The 13,102-nt window shown below is 53.2% G+C and overlaps 4 protein-coding genes across 4 annotated transcripts; 2 read left to right on the top strand and 2 right to left on the bottom strand.

Moving 5' to 3' along the window:
- Positions 1-16: 16 nt before the first annotated feature.
- Positions 17-1,906, top strand: CCOS01_09901 (multicopper oxidase; the record flags this gene model as incomplete). The annotated part of the gene is made up of 1 exon (XM_060458058.1): positions 17-1,906. One exon carries the CDS (start codon positions 17-19, stop codon positions 1,904-1,906), a length of 1,890 nt encoding a protein of 629 aa, XP_060311223.1.
- A 407-nt stretch (positions 1,907-2,313) lies between these two features.
- Positions 2,314-3,349, bottom strand: CCOS01_09900 (uncharacterized protein; the record flags this gene model as incomplete). Its single annotated transcript, XM_060458057.1, has 2 exons — positions 2,314-3,237; positions 3,299-3,349. 2 exons carry the CDS (start codon positions 3,347-3,349, stop codon positions 2,314-2,316), a joined length of 975 nt encoding a protein of 324 aa, XP_060311222.1.
- A 339-nt stretch (positions 3,350-3,688) lies between these two features.
- On the top strand, positions 3,689-5,461 carry CCOS01_09899 (FAD binding domain-containing protein; the record flags this gene model as incomplete). Its single annotated transcript, XM_060458056.1, has 2 exons — positions 3,689-3,910; positions 3,971-5,461. The coding sequence occupies 2 exons, from the start codon at positions 3,689-3,691 to the stop codon at positions 5,459-5,461; spliced, it is 1,713 nt and encodes a 570-aa protein (XP_060311221.1).
- Positions 5,462-6,546: 1,085 nt separating this feature from the next.
- Positions 6,547-12,954, bottom strand: CCOS01_09898 (beta-ketoacyl synthase; the record flags this gene model as incomplete). Its single annotated transcript, XM_060458055.1, has 2 exons — positions 6,547-7,207; positions 7,268-12,954. The coding sequence occupies 2 exons, from the start codon at positions 12,952-12,954 to the stop codon at positions 6,547-6,549; spliced, it is 6,348 nt and encodes a 2,115-aa protein (XP_060311220.1).
- Between the last annotated feature and the right edge of the window lie 148 nt (positions 12,955-13,102).

The following is a 13,102-nucleotide window of genomic DNA, read 5'->3' as shown; positions in this document are numbered from 1 at the left end:
AAATATCAGTATCACAATGCACCCTGTTCATCTTCTTTCTTACCTTCTGCCTTGGCCGTTATCCAGCTGGTCATCGGCAACATCGCTGGACGCTGGGACGTCCAACGTCCAGCAGTCAGTACAGCGCACCGTGCGCTTCGAGCTCCATCTTACAGCAGGCCAAGTGGACGCTCTCGGTGCTGGTCCACGAGCTGCCATTCTCGTAAATAACAGCTTCACTGGCCCTACTCTGCATCTCAAGCAAGGGGATGAGGTCGAGGTCATAGTCCGCAACTATCTACAGGAAGACACAACCATACACTTTCACGGCATCGATCAACGCAAGACACCTTGGAGCGATGGAGTACCGGGCCTCACTCAGAGTCAAATCCATCCCGGTGCCTCGTACCGCTATCAGTGGACCGCAGAGCAGCCGGGAACGTTCTTCTATCACGCTCACTCGAAAGGACAGCTGATGGATGGCCTCTACGGCGCGGTCATTGTCGACGCACTACCGGAAGTTGACAGGCCTTTCCACCTCATCGATGGGAGCCTGGAGGCTCAACAGGCAATGCGGAGAGCTGAGCAGAACATGCAGCCGCTACTACTCGCCGACTGGAGTCAGTACAAGTTTGATGACTTTTACCATATCGAGGAGATTGCCAACTTCGATCTCGCCTGCACGGATGCAATCATTGTCAACGGCATTGGGTCACAGTACTGTCTTGACCCGGAATCCTTAGACAGCATGACGAACCCTATTATTCTTAAGATGCTGCAGGATCTCGGCGAGGACCATATGACTGCGAAGGGTTGCGTGCCTCCGATCCAGGCACTTCAAGGTGACTATGATGTGCACCTAGGCAAGCTGCCCGCCGAGTCAATCCGAAAATGCGTAGGCGGCAGAAATTCCAAGGGAAACTTCACCGTCAATGTCGACAGCAAGGAAGGCTGGGCAGCCCTCACGTTTATGAATGTTGGCGGGCTATATCCTCTGCAAGTCTCTATCGATAATCACGATCTATATGTATATGCTGTCGATGGTCAATACATCAAGCCTGTTGTCACAGACCGTGTTTACATTGGCAATGGCAATCGGATTTCGGTCCTCGTGGAACTAGACCAGGAGCCAGCCCGATACATGATAAGGATGGCCAACGACCTTCTCAACCAGATTCTTGGGGGCTTTGCCGAGTTGGCGTACGACGGAGCGACACAGCAGCCAAGAAATACCCAGCCCAAGATGAACTATGCAGGACAGCCTCTCATCAAAAATATCCGCTCTTTCAAACCCGAAGAGGGTCGTCCATTTCCATCCCAACAGCCCGCTCGCAGACCGGATCGCACATTCAAGCTGTATCTGAGGAAGCCAGGCCGCCCTTACGGAGCATACGAATGGAGTCTATCAGGTCAAGAAGTATACAACATGACAGCCGAGGAACGAGACCCGCCATTCCTTTTCAGACAACCCAACGAGGTGCCCCAGAGCGAGCTCATCCTCCGCACCCAGGTCGGGGAGTGGATTGACATCATCTTAGAGACCGAAGGCCCCTTTGCGCAGAGCCACCCGGTTCACAAGCACGGCAACAAGGTCTACTTCCTCGGCTCCGGGGTCGGCAAGTTTCCCTGGGCCACCGTTGAGGAAGCGGAGCGAGCTCTTCCGCCCGGGGTATTCAACTTTGAGGATCCGTCGTACCAGGATACCTTCACGACGCCTGATATCGCCGGAGATGCACCTGCTGTGTGGACTGTCGTGAGGTACAAGGTGGAGAGCCCTGGCGCTTGGCTTTTGCATTGCCATGTGCAGACTCACCACGCTGGCGGGATGGGTGTTGTCATGCTGGACGGGATTGACGAGTTCCCTCAAGTTCCGACGCCTTATCTGGAGTGGAATGGCTTCCAGCCGCCATCTTTGGACTTGAGGTAGCATTGAAGATAGATTTTAACATATTTTGCAAGCTTGTTTCGTTACTTTAGTCGTTTGAGCTGCTACAGTAGCTATCGAGATTGTAATCCTTCAATACCTGCTTTTCCCTTTTGCTCGATTTACCTACGCGAACGGGACCAATGACTAATTGTTGTTGACCCCACGCGTTGTAAGTTGACCACCATTACTCGTGCCCCCAATTCGTTGTCTGGAAAGCCTGAAATTCGAAATCAGCACTTGGAGCCGATTATATAGCTTGAGTCCCCTTAATAAAACAAATTGTGTTAAATTATGTTTGTCACAATGGTAAATGCGCTTTTTGTTATAAGAATTTCCAATTACCTTATCAATGGATTTTTCAATTTGCTATCTGAGTGCTGTGCAACAAGAATCTAACATTGGCCATCCTAAGCCGCATTTCTAGGCTTCGGGGCCGAGTTCCAGGGCAGTCCGCCGTCGATAGGCTCATTCCGGACTCTCGTCGCAATCAGTTCCTCAAACTCCTCCTTCGGCATGATGGGCAACTCGAGAAATCTGTTCCCCTTGCTATCCCAAGCCGTATTATACTTTCCGCCAAAAATGGTGTTATGAATGACCAGAAACGTAGCAAAGATGGGCGGCGTAGTCCCTTCCGCCTCCGCCCTTCTGAACATAGCAAGCCCATCCTTGAGCTTCTCCTCCCCATCAACATGCTGAACAGGCCACGTTTTGCCAGAAAGCCTCTCGGCGATATCGAGCATTTCCTTTTGTGACGTAGTATAGTCCTGGATGAAGATGGCGCCGCTCTCCATGTCACTAGACTTGGCAAAGATGTTCGAGACGGCTTTGGCGAGGGTAGGTCGTCGCGTCACACTAACACGGTGCGTCACGTCGCTGACCTGCAGCGCGGTCTGCTCTTGGTAGTTGTACATGTAATTCCCGTTCAGCACGCACCCAAGAAGAGGGCCCGTGGCGATGATCGTCCACTTCATCCCACTCTCGTCTGCCCTTTTCTTCAGGTGTTTCTGGATCGCCACTGCGTCCTTGTAGTAAGGGAACTCGGCAACTGCGGGGTTCGTCGACAGGGAAGTGAAATCGCTGGGGATAAAATGCTTCACCGAGCCAGCCTCGACGGCGGCGTCGATGAGTTTGTACTGGTGCGGCCATCCCGCGGGGTTGATGGCGGAGATGACGGCGTCCTGGCCGCGGAGGGCGTCGGTGACGCTTTCTGTGGAGGTGTAGTCGACGACGCGGACGTTCGGCGCGTTTTCCGGGTTAGATCGTGATAGAACAGTAACATCATACCCGGCGTTGACCAGTTCATCGTAAATCTTTTCGCCTACGTAGCCTTTCTGTCATTCTTGTTAGTTGCTTTCGCGGGCAGATGCTTTAGCTGAAAGGTCGATTACTCACGCCTGCGAGTGCGACCTTGCGGATGGGCGTATCAGTGGTACGGCCTGGCATCTTTGGAGTTTCGATAGTTACAAATCGCTTCTGCTAGGCTCTTGTCTTTTGAAACTTGCAGCTTCAACAATTATCAATTACATTGATGCTGTCTCCTCGCGCTTTATGGAGGCAAAAGGTGGTATAATCAAGCAGCTTGGGCCCGTCCCGGGAAACGGAGACGCAGCCGGGAACAGGATGGTCGGTCGCCGTACGTGCATTTCCCGCTGTCCCGAAAAGGCAATTTCAGAATGGGCGGGAAACAAGCAAAGCTCGGCAAGTCGACCAGTGAGACTAAAGCCGAGTAATTAATTACCCGATCAGTGAATGCTATGAAATTCGCAGCTTCCCTCGCGATCAATGGGCCTGGTGATTAATGTTGGCATCGTCCATTGCAGCGCAGTACAGCCAGATCATTTCCAAGAGTTAGCAAGCATGTTTGGTGCAGGTCTCCAACAGATTCTGCTTGGCCTGCCAGGCCTGTCGTCTTTCCAAGTTGACTCTGTGCAATCCCCTCTTGGAGGCAGCAATGTCAACCCTGGAAGCAACGTTCACGGAGCCGTGGCTTCATCGTCGACTTGTGTGAGTACTCTTTCTTGTATCTCTCTATTACGAGGCATCATACTAACTGTCTCTCAATAGTGCGAAGCTCTGGCTAAATCGATGGGCAATGACGTTGTCGCCTTCCCCAACGGCCCAGCTTATAAGTCCTCTATCGGCTCATACTTCAGCCTCAAAGAAGCCGACCTGAAGCCAGCATGCGTCGTCATGCCCGAGTCAGCCCACGACGTATCGCTCGCGGTCCGCACACTCACGGCCGGTGCCGAAGCATGGAACGGCAAATGTCAATTCGCTATTCGTGGTGGCGGCCACACCCCCTTCAAGGGTGCCGCCAACATGGAGAACGGCATCGTCATTGACCTCAAGAATATCCCCGCTGCCGGCATCTCCGCCGACCACAAGACCATCACCGTGAGTCCCAGCCAAACCTGGGACCAGGTCACGGAGCAGCTCGATCCCTTTGACCTGAGCACCCTCGGCGCCCGCGTCGCGGGTGTAGGTGTGGGCGGCGCTGTCCTTAACTGTGGAACCTCCTTCTTCTCCCCCCGCTACGGCTTCATCTGTGATGTGGTTGAGGAGTTTGAAGTCGTACTTGCAAACGGCGACATTGTCCACGCCAGCGCGAGCCAGCACCCCGATCTCTGGAAGGCCCTCCGCGGCGGAGGTAACAACTTTGGCGTCGTCACCGCAATCACCATGAAAACCTTCCCGCAAGGCAAGTTCTGGGGCGGTCAGACCTTCCACGACATCTCCACGCGAAAGAAACACTTCAAGGCCCACGAGGCCCTCGCCTCGATGCATCCATATGACCCCTACGTGCACTACATCAACAACCTAGTCCTCAGCAATGTCACACGAAGCTGGTTCATTGGCAATAGCCTGCAATACACAAAGAGCGACCCGCCCGTCATCGAACCGGAGGTCTTCAAGCCCCTCCTCGCCATCGAGCAGAAGCCCCTTTTCCCCGGTGGTCCCTCCAACACCATCCGCGTCGACAACGTCACCTCCATTTCGCGCGAGTACGCTGCACTCGCATCCTACCCGAAGCGCTGGATCTTTGCCACCGTCAGCTTTGCGCCCTCTGCTGACATGATGGAGGAGTTCTTCCAGCTCGCCGACGCAGCCTTCACTCCCCTCCTTGACCTTGACGGCTTTGCGGTCGCCATGGCGTACCAGCCTGTTCCCATCGTCATGTCGGAACGCAACGGTGCCGTCGATTCGTTGGGGCCCGTTCAGACGCAGGGAAATCTTGTGTACATCCACTTGGGCATCTCCGTCGACGAGAATGAGAGGGACAGTGACGAGGCCGTGGAGAAGACGGTACAAAAGCTAGTGGAGGATGCTGAGGCGAAGGCCAAGAAGATGGGTTTGCATAGAAGCTATCTTCAAGCGACATACGCTGAGAGCTGGCAAAACCCCATTGAGCACCGGAGTAAGAGCACTCTGGAAGAGCTACTTGCGACAAGCGAGAAGTATGATCCGCACCAGGTCTTTCAGAAGCAGGTTCCGGGTGGATTCAAGTTGCCAAAGGTACCGAGTATCGGAGGTGGTGTCAGGGCCGATCTCAAGTGATGACGACGTGAGGACTACACATTGCTAGTTAAACTTAGAGAACGCGTAAAGTTTCTCATGAACTTCACTTTCCTGGCATTTTGTTACGTTGATCGAGACCAATGGGCATCAAATGTGGAAGAATTCCTACGTGTGTATTTAGCTACTACCTAAATCGAGTTAAATCTAGCGAACTATTACCTTTCTAAACACTGCTCGAGCAACGACTGTTTTGCCGTGATTAGAGTTAAGTCGATTGATGTGTTCATCAGTATGAATTCATGCTGTATCTAGGTGTCTAATATGATTACTGTTTGACTGTTTCACGTTGGCTGTACTCAGCTTAGTCCTACTCTCAATCATCTCACAAAAGAGTCAAAAATCGCGATGAACTATGAGCACGATCCCCATTCGGTATCGCAAAAGCCCGAAGTATGTCCGGATTTGGATTCGATAACCGAAAGTAAGTATTGCTATCTGTGCTTTCGGATTCCGAAACCCTATGCGAACGATTACTATTCCATGTTCGATTTGGGATAGAGTCAGGATAGAGTTGATGTCAGTTTCCGTCGAGTCTCCCCACTCGGATGTTTGAGAGTAGCGAGCGTATCAAAGTCTTGCTTCCAGCTTCGTGACCGAGAAGTTAACGACAGTTAAGAATAAACGCATTGTCTACTTTTGTCAGGTTTTGGACGATCAGGAAAAAATAGATCGTTGATCGATTAGATTCGCGTCGCGAAGAAGTTACCTTGACCACTTCAAGGCGTACTGCTATCCTTGACAGAAATTCGATGGCCGACCCCGACACGGTCATAACTTGGAATTCAATACCAGAAGCACATGGTGTGAACCTGAGAGTTTCTAGATAGAAGACTAATGTAAAAAGGGAAAACACATTCTAGACTGTATTTACAGGAAGCTCCGATGCTCTACAAAGGAAAGTGCAAGACTGTTACGTGATCGATCAAGCATCAAATCGGCGATTCTTCCACCGAACGGACTACTTCGACATGCCAACCAAACGCCGTCTGAAAGTAGAGATCCCCTCGCCCTGAACTCCAGGAAGAATAGTATAGTGATGAACGAAAGAATGAAACAAAGTGAATTTAGAGACCCCGTCTGATAGCGTCGACCAATCTGTCTGCGCCGCTACCTCGCATCATGCTGAAGTGATGCTCCCCCTCAATGACCGTAGTCGTAATAGACGCACCGGGGAACAGCAAAGCCCACTCCCCGGGTCCGAAATTTTTCCTCTTCTCAGTGAGGAACTTCATCCCCTCACAATCCTCGCCTTCCATCATGGCAGGCGGCAAAGTCGGGTACCGAACCCCATCAAAAGCGCACTCCCCTGCCCAGATGATATTTACGTGTAACTTTTTGGCCGCCTCGGGTGACATGGCGGGCGCATGATAGTCATGCAGAAGTTCAGTTGAGGCGCGGAAGTGAGGCATCAACCACTCGGGCGGTTCAGACTGCTCCGCGCCGCGACGCATCTCGTTGCGGAAGATGCCGACCTTGTTGCAGTGGTCGTAGAATCTGTCAGGCAGGTGATCCAGGCCGTTGTTGGGCGGGGGAGAGTCAATAAGCGTGAGAGAGGTGACTTCCTCGCCGGCGGCAATGAGTTCTTGGGTCACTGCGTAGGCGAGAATACCTCCCGCTGACCAACCTCCGAGACGGTAGGGGCCACGGGTTTGCTTCTGACGGAGGCCGGCGATGTAGGACTGTAGAACCTCTCGAAGAGTATGGTCGTACATTCGGCTGGGAGTTCTATAGGGAGACTTGTTAGTATTGAATCAGAGTGGCAGAAATATGCACGTTATTACTTACTTTGCAAATGGCGAATTGAAGCCAACAAGTGCCGTAGTCGGCGAGATAGTCGGAAGACTCAAGTAGGAAGTGGCTACTCCACAGCCATCCGGGAAAAGGAAAAGAGTCTCCTTGGCTTTCGTGCGGGAACCTTGGAGGTACATTGACCACGCCGGTGGAATTGTCGACACGATAGGAGTCGATGGAACGGCTTTACCCTTGAAGTCTCCAGCGCTTATGTCGATGACCTCAAAATAAGAACCAGGGGTATCAAGCCCATTGATTGGTGTCATGGCAGCGGAGAAAGGCGACGCCAAGTTGTCGAGATCAGGCGAGCCCACCGACGAAGCATTGTCAGATTCAACGCTTGTGATGTCGCTCTCATGCCCAGAAGACTCTGTCGACGACATCGCGGTGCCAGAAACACGCATCCTAATGTCGCCAACAGTGAGACACTCCTCAAATAGTGCCCGTTCTGGAAGGTCAACGTCAAGCTCGTCGCGCAGTCTGCCGCAAATCACAAGTGACAAGAGCGAGTCGATACCAATGTCAGCGAGGGCGACATCGTCGGCCAGCTCCTTCTCATCAAGACCACTCTCTTCAGCCAAGACTTTGAGAGCCACAGGCCAGGAGTCTTCCGTAGCTTGTTGCGCAGTGGGAGCAGCTTGAGTCTCGGCCAGAGAAATGTCTCCAAAGGTTGCCTTCATGTCCGAAGTGACGATTGCCTGGGGCTGTAGTGGTTGCGTTTGAGACTTTGCCGATGAGAAGCCACCCGAGACCTTCTTCATGGCCGAATTGATGATGTAGTCCATGAGGCGCTTGGGGACTCCCTGTAAGGCAACCCCACCAAGGATACCGATGAGGTTCTCATTCTGATCGAAGATGATAACATCTCCAGACCACAATTTGTCCTTGCCCTCAGTCATCTTCACATATGAGTGGTAGGTCATGTTCGCATCGAGCTTAGGAGTGAAGAGCTTCATCGACTCCCATCCATGGTTGACAAAAAGCTCCTTGTCAAGATCGACAGACTCATTGGCGTTCATAACAAAGCCAGCTAATTGAGAGATGGAGTCCAGAAAAGCAGGATTGGAGAACCACTTTCCATTGTCAGGGATGCCCTTGAATGACACAGTACCTGCAGCTTCGTAGGTGTTGTTGCTGAGAGTGATGGCAGACAGGCCGCGATACTTGGGGTCGAAATCGGCAAGCTGGCCAACCATCTTGTAGATCATCGATTTGCTGAACCGGAAAGTGCTCTCATCTCCTCCGACCTGCGCCTGGATGGCCTTCATGCGAATCTTTGCATCCGAAACAGCCTGAGCGAACTGAGACTTGGTCTCATCGATTTCGGTGAAGCTGATTGAACAGTTGGCATGCTGCTCCATGACCTTGTCGTTGCCGTCGAGGGTAGAGAATGTACAGAAGAGAGACTTCTTCGCCGCATCAAACTTTGCCTCGGTGCGAAGGACTTGCTTGAGTCCGACGTCATTGGCGACGAGAGCACTCTGGATGTGCATCTCTGCCACCTCGGTTCCGACTGCGTCGACGTCCATGCCTGTGATTTGCTTGACATACTTGCCAATCATCTGAGCAATATCTGCATAGACGGAAGGAGTGCATAGAGGTACACCGTAGACCTTGTGACCTTGAGCCATGGAATGAACATCGTCAGCGTTGAGGTCGAGATCGACGACCACCTCGCCGTCAGAGCTTGACTGAAGAGTGTTCTTGACCACGTTGTAAATCGACGAGAAGGCCAAGTTGGCAGGCCCCATGATAATGGGAGCATCACCTTTGCGGAGACTCCAGTCATTGGTGTACTGCATCCAGTACTCCTTGAGAGTCCATCCGTAGGAGGGCAGTTGAAGAACCTGCTGGCACTCTGGGAAGTCGGCATGGTATCTAGACCATTCGACGTTGGCCCCAGCCGCATACATGCCGGAGAAGGCATCGGTCATCAGTTGCCAGGTATCAATAGTCTTGTGTGCAGATGCGAACGTCTGCATCGTAGATCCAACGACTTCCTTAACCATAGGAGCAACAACAGGCGCGGGACCAATCTCAATGGCGATAGTGCGCTCATCCAAGATGCCTTCTGCCTTGGCGACAGATGCGGCCTGCATGATGTTGACCGGCTTTCTGCAATGCTCAACAAAGTAGCCCTCGCTGAAATCAGTGGCCTCGCGAAGCACCTTGCTCAGAGTAGGCGAGATGACAGGGATCGTAGGGCGACGAATGTGAATACCCTTTGCAATCTTCCGGAACTGAGCAAGGATAGGGTCAACCTGAGAGGTGTGGAAAGCGTGTGCAGTGTCGAGAACATGGCAGCGCATGCCCTTCGACTCGAGAATGGTCCGGGCTTCCTTGACATGCGCAATGGTTCCGCCGAGAACGATGTTGTGCTTCCTGTTGCGGCACGAGACCTCGAGGTCGCGACCGACAACACCAGGAATAGCAGCGAGGACTGTAGCCTCTTCAGCCATAACGACGAGCATGGCGTGCGTTCCCTGGGCTAAGTGCTCCTCCATCAGCTGAGATCGCTTTCCTACCAAGTAGAGGACGTCGGCTTGAGAAAGAGCACCCGCGGCATAAAGAGCGGCGTACTCTCCAAGACTGTGACCGACGACTGCATTGGGGGTGATGCCAAAGGACTCCCAGAGCTTGCAAAGAGCCATCTGGAAAGAGACGTGCGCCAACTGGAGGGCAGTAAGCGAAGCACGGCTAAAATAGTCCCGCTCCTCAAATAGAGGAAGAATCGACGGCAGGCCCATCTGGACGCACAAGTGGTTGTAGCGCTGCAAGTTGTTCTTGAATGAAGCGAACCGGGCGTACAAGTCCGCACCCATACCAGCGTGTGGTGAGCCTTGGCCTGTGAAAGTAAATACGAAGCCGGGTGTTTTGGCCGGGGCAGGCAGAATCTTCTCTCCTCCGCTACGGGCATCGAGCTCTTTCTGCAGCGACGACTTGAGTTGGGGAATACTAGTAGCAGTCACAGCAACTCTGTACCGATGGTGCATACGGCGGGCGGTGGTGGTATAAGAGAGCTTTGCGAGGAGATTGGGGTCTTCACGCGGTGCCGCACCATCGAGCCATTGAAGAAGGTTGCCAAGATTAGAGACTAAGGATTCGCCCGTCTTAGCGGAGAGCGTCACGACGTGATGGCGTCTCGGGTCTGGGCCGGTGTAATTGTTGAAGACAGGAGCGTCTTCCAGGACGATAGCGGTGTTGCCGCCTGCGGCAGAGAAGTTGTTCAGCAACACTCGGCGGCTGTCATTCGCGGGCCTGACCCAAGGGGTCGCGACAGTAGCAATGCGGGTGTTACGAGCTTGAAGATCTGGCAACTTGTGGTTGATCTTGGTCTTGATACCAATGTGAGGAGGAATGGTCGAGTGTTTCATCATCATGAGGACCTTGGCAAGACTGGTGACTCCAGCAGCAGCTTCGCCATGGCCGACATTGGACTTAACGGCACCAATATGGAGAGGGTTGGTAGCTGGGCGGACTGATGTGCCGCGAGCCGTCAACGGAGACAAGGTCGTCACAACGGAAGTGGTCTCCCCTGCGTCGCCAGCCTGCGTACCCGTACCGTGCATCTCAACGTAGCTGATGTCGTTGGAGCTGACCTTGGTCTCGGCAAGTATATGCTCAAATAGGTCCTTCTGAGCAGCGGCATGGGGTCTAGTGATGGACTCTGCTTCGGCATTGTGGTTCGTGGCGACCCCCAAGATGCAAGCCTCAACAGGGTCCTTGTCCTTCTGGGCGTCATCCAGTCGCTTGAGGATGATCGTGACAACTGCTTCGCCGCGGCAGTATCCGTCAGCGTCATCGTCAAATGTCTTACAGTTGCCGGTACGGGAGAGGAAGTGGCCTCTGTCCAGACCAGCCGTCATATCAGGATTGGTGAGGACATTGGTACCTCCAACAATGGCGGTGTCAACCTCGCCGCGCCACAGAGCATTGCATGCCAAGTGCAGCGCAGCCAAGCTAGAGCTGCAAGCAGTGTCGATAGTGTAACTGGGACCGCTGAATTTAAAGTGATAGTTGATGCGACCCGGAATGAATGCACGGTTGCCGCCGGGAATGAAGTAGGTATCGATGTTTTGCGCACTGTTTGTCTCCATCCAGTCGTTGCTAGTGGCACCAAACCATACACCTACGCGGTGCTTCTGAGTAGACGGAGTACGGTTCGGCACGATTCCCGCCTTCTCGAGAGCCTCGGCGGCAGTCAAAAGTGCAAGGCGCTGGGCAGGATCGACTTGTGCGGCCTCACGGGGCGACATGTTGAAAAAGGCTGCATCGAACTGCGGTGCCTGATGCAGCCAGCAACCAAAGCCGGTGCCAGAGACGTTTTTCACAGATGTGTCTCCAACGTGAGCAGAGGCGTTCCATCGAGAGGCTGGAACCATCTCGTGAGTATCGACACCCTTGTGGAGGATATCCCAGAATGCGTCCATAGTATCAGCATTGCCAGGGAATCTGCCGGAAGCAGCAAGGATGGCGATAGGAGACTTCGAAGCACCACCATCGGCACCGAGAGCACCATTGCCTGCCAGCGAGGCAAGCTCTTCAGCAGCTAGAGGGGACCTCTCTTGTACACAGTAGGAATCTGACGGTAGAAGTCGACGAACAGGGGAGACAAGGCGATCCGTGCTGTGGAATGCAAAAGGCTGAATAATCACATCTGTGATGCTGTCCGTCGTCGTCTTGGCCGAGCGTCTAACATGCTCAGCTATACGGACCGGCAATTGCTCAAGCGCCATCTTTCTCTCAAGACAGTCACGCGCAGCTTGCTCGAGAGCATCTCGGAGGCTTGCCTTGGTGGAGTGCACTTGGCCCTCGATGCTGGTGGAGATGACAGGAATGCGAGCCAGAGACGAGCTACTCAGTGGAACACTAGCAAGGACTTGCTCGATATCGTGCTCACTGTAGAATAGTGCAGAATGGTACGGGGAAGTGATGCGCAGCGAGGCTGACGTAGGTGCAACTGACTTGCCGATGGCCGAGGCCAAGAAATTGGAGAGAACTCCGGGCGGTCCAGAGACGGTTGCTTGATTAGGCCCGATAATGGCTGAAATATACGGGGTAGTCGTCACGGGCAGGCCAGCTTCAGCAGCGTATTGCAGCAGAGCGTCGGCAAGAATCTTCGGGCTGGATCCAGTCACGGCGCGAGACCACGAATCGAACGTGCTGGTAGAATCGGATATCTCATGCTTGTTGGTGATTCTATCAGCGACGTCCCATGCGAGCGCGCCCAAGCGAACGGCAACAGCAACGGCGTGAAGCGCGGGTGAGAGAAGACTAGGGGCGCTATGAGCACAGCTCACGGCCGCAGCAGCCAAGGCACCGGTACAGATTCCGGCCAAGAGGCTGTTCTCGGGTGTGGGATAGACTTGACATCCGCTGCTATGTTGACGGATGAAGAGGCCAAGTTGTGTAATACATGTCAAGGCTTGTACAAGACAGGGGTTGAGGGTACCGGAACGGTATGATGACAGGAGATCTGCCAAGGTAGCGAAGCGTGGGCATCGCGCCTGTTGCTCTGGAGATAGGCGGGCAACTTCGTGTTTCAGCACTCCACAGCTTCGCTCAAGGAAGTCGATCACGAGTGGATCATGGTGAGATTGTACCAGACTACGCAGCGTGTCTGCGATGTCATGTGTTTGGTCGCCAAAGACATAGGCGAGTACTTGATCTTGACCCGACATGTTGGAGGAGTCTGAGTTGGAAAATAGAACAAGGCTGGGTAGTGATTGCCAAGATAGAAGAGAGGATTGGTGAGAATGAAAATGGTTCAGATGAATCAACAACTCAGATCGAGAGTTCAGAGAAAACCTTTGGTCTAGAGAATGATAG

The sequence above is a fragment of the Colletotrichum costaricense genome, assembly GCF_030867565.1.
Source record: "Colletotrichum costaricense strain IMI 309622 chromosome Unknown Scaffold_10.1, whole genome shotgun sequence".
Classification (NCBI taxonomy): Eukaryota; Fungi; Ascomycota; class Sordariomycetes; order Glomerellales; family Glomerellaceae; genus Colletotrichum; species Colletotrichum costaricense.
This window is presented reverse-complemented; position numbering and strand designations above follow the sequence as displayed.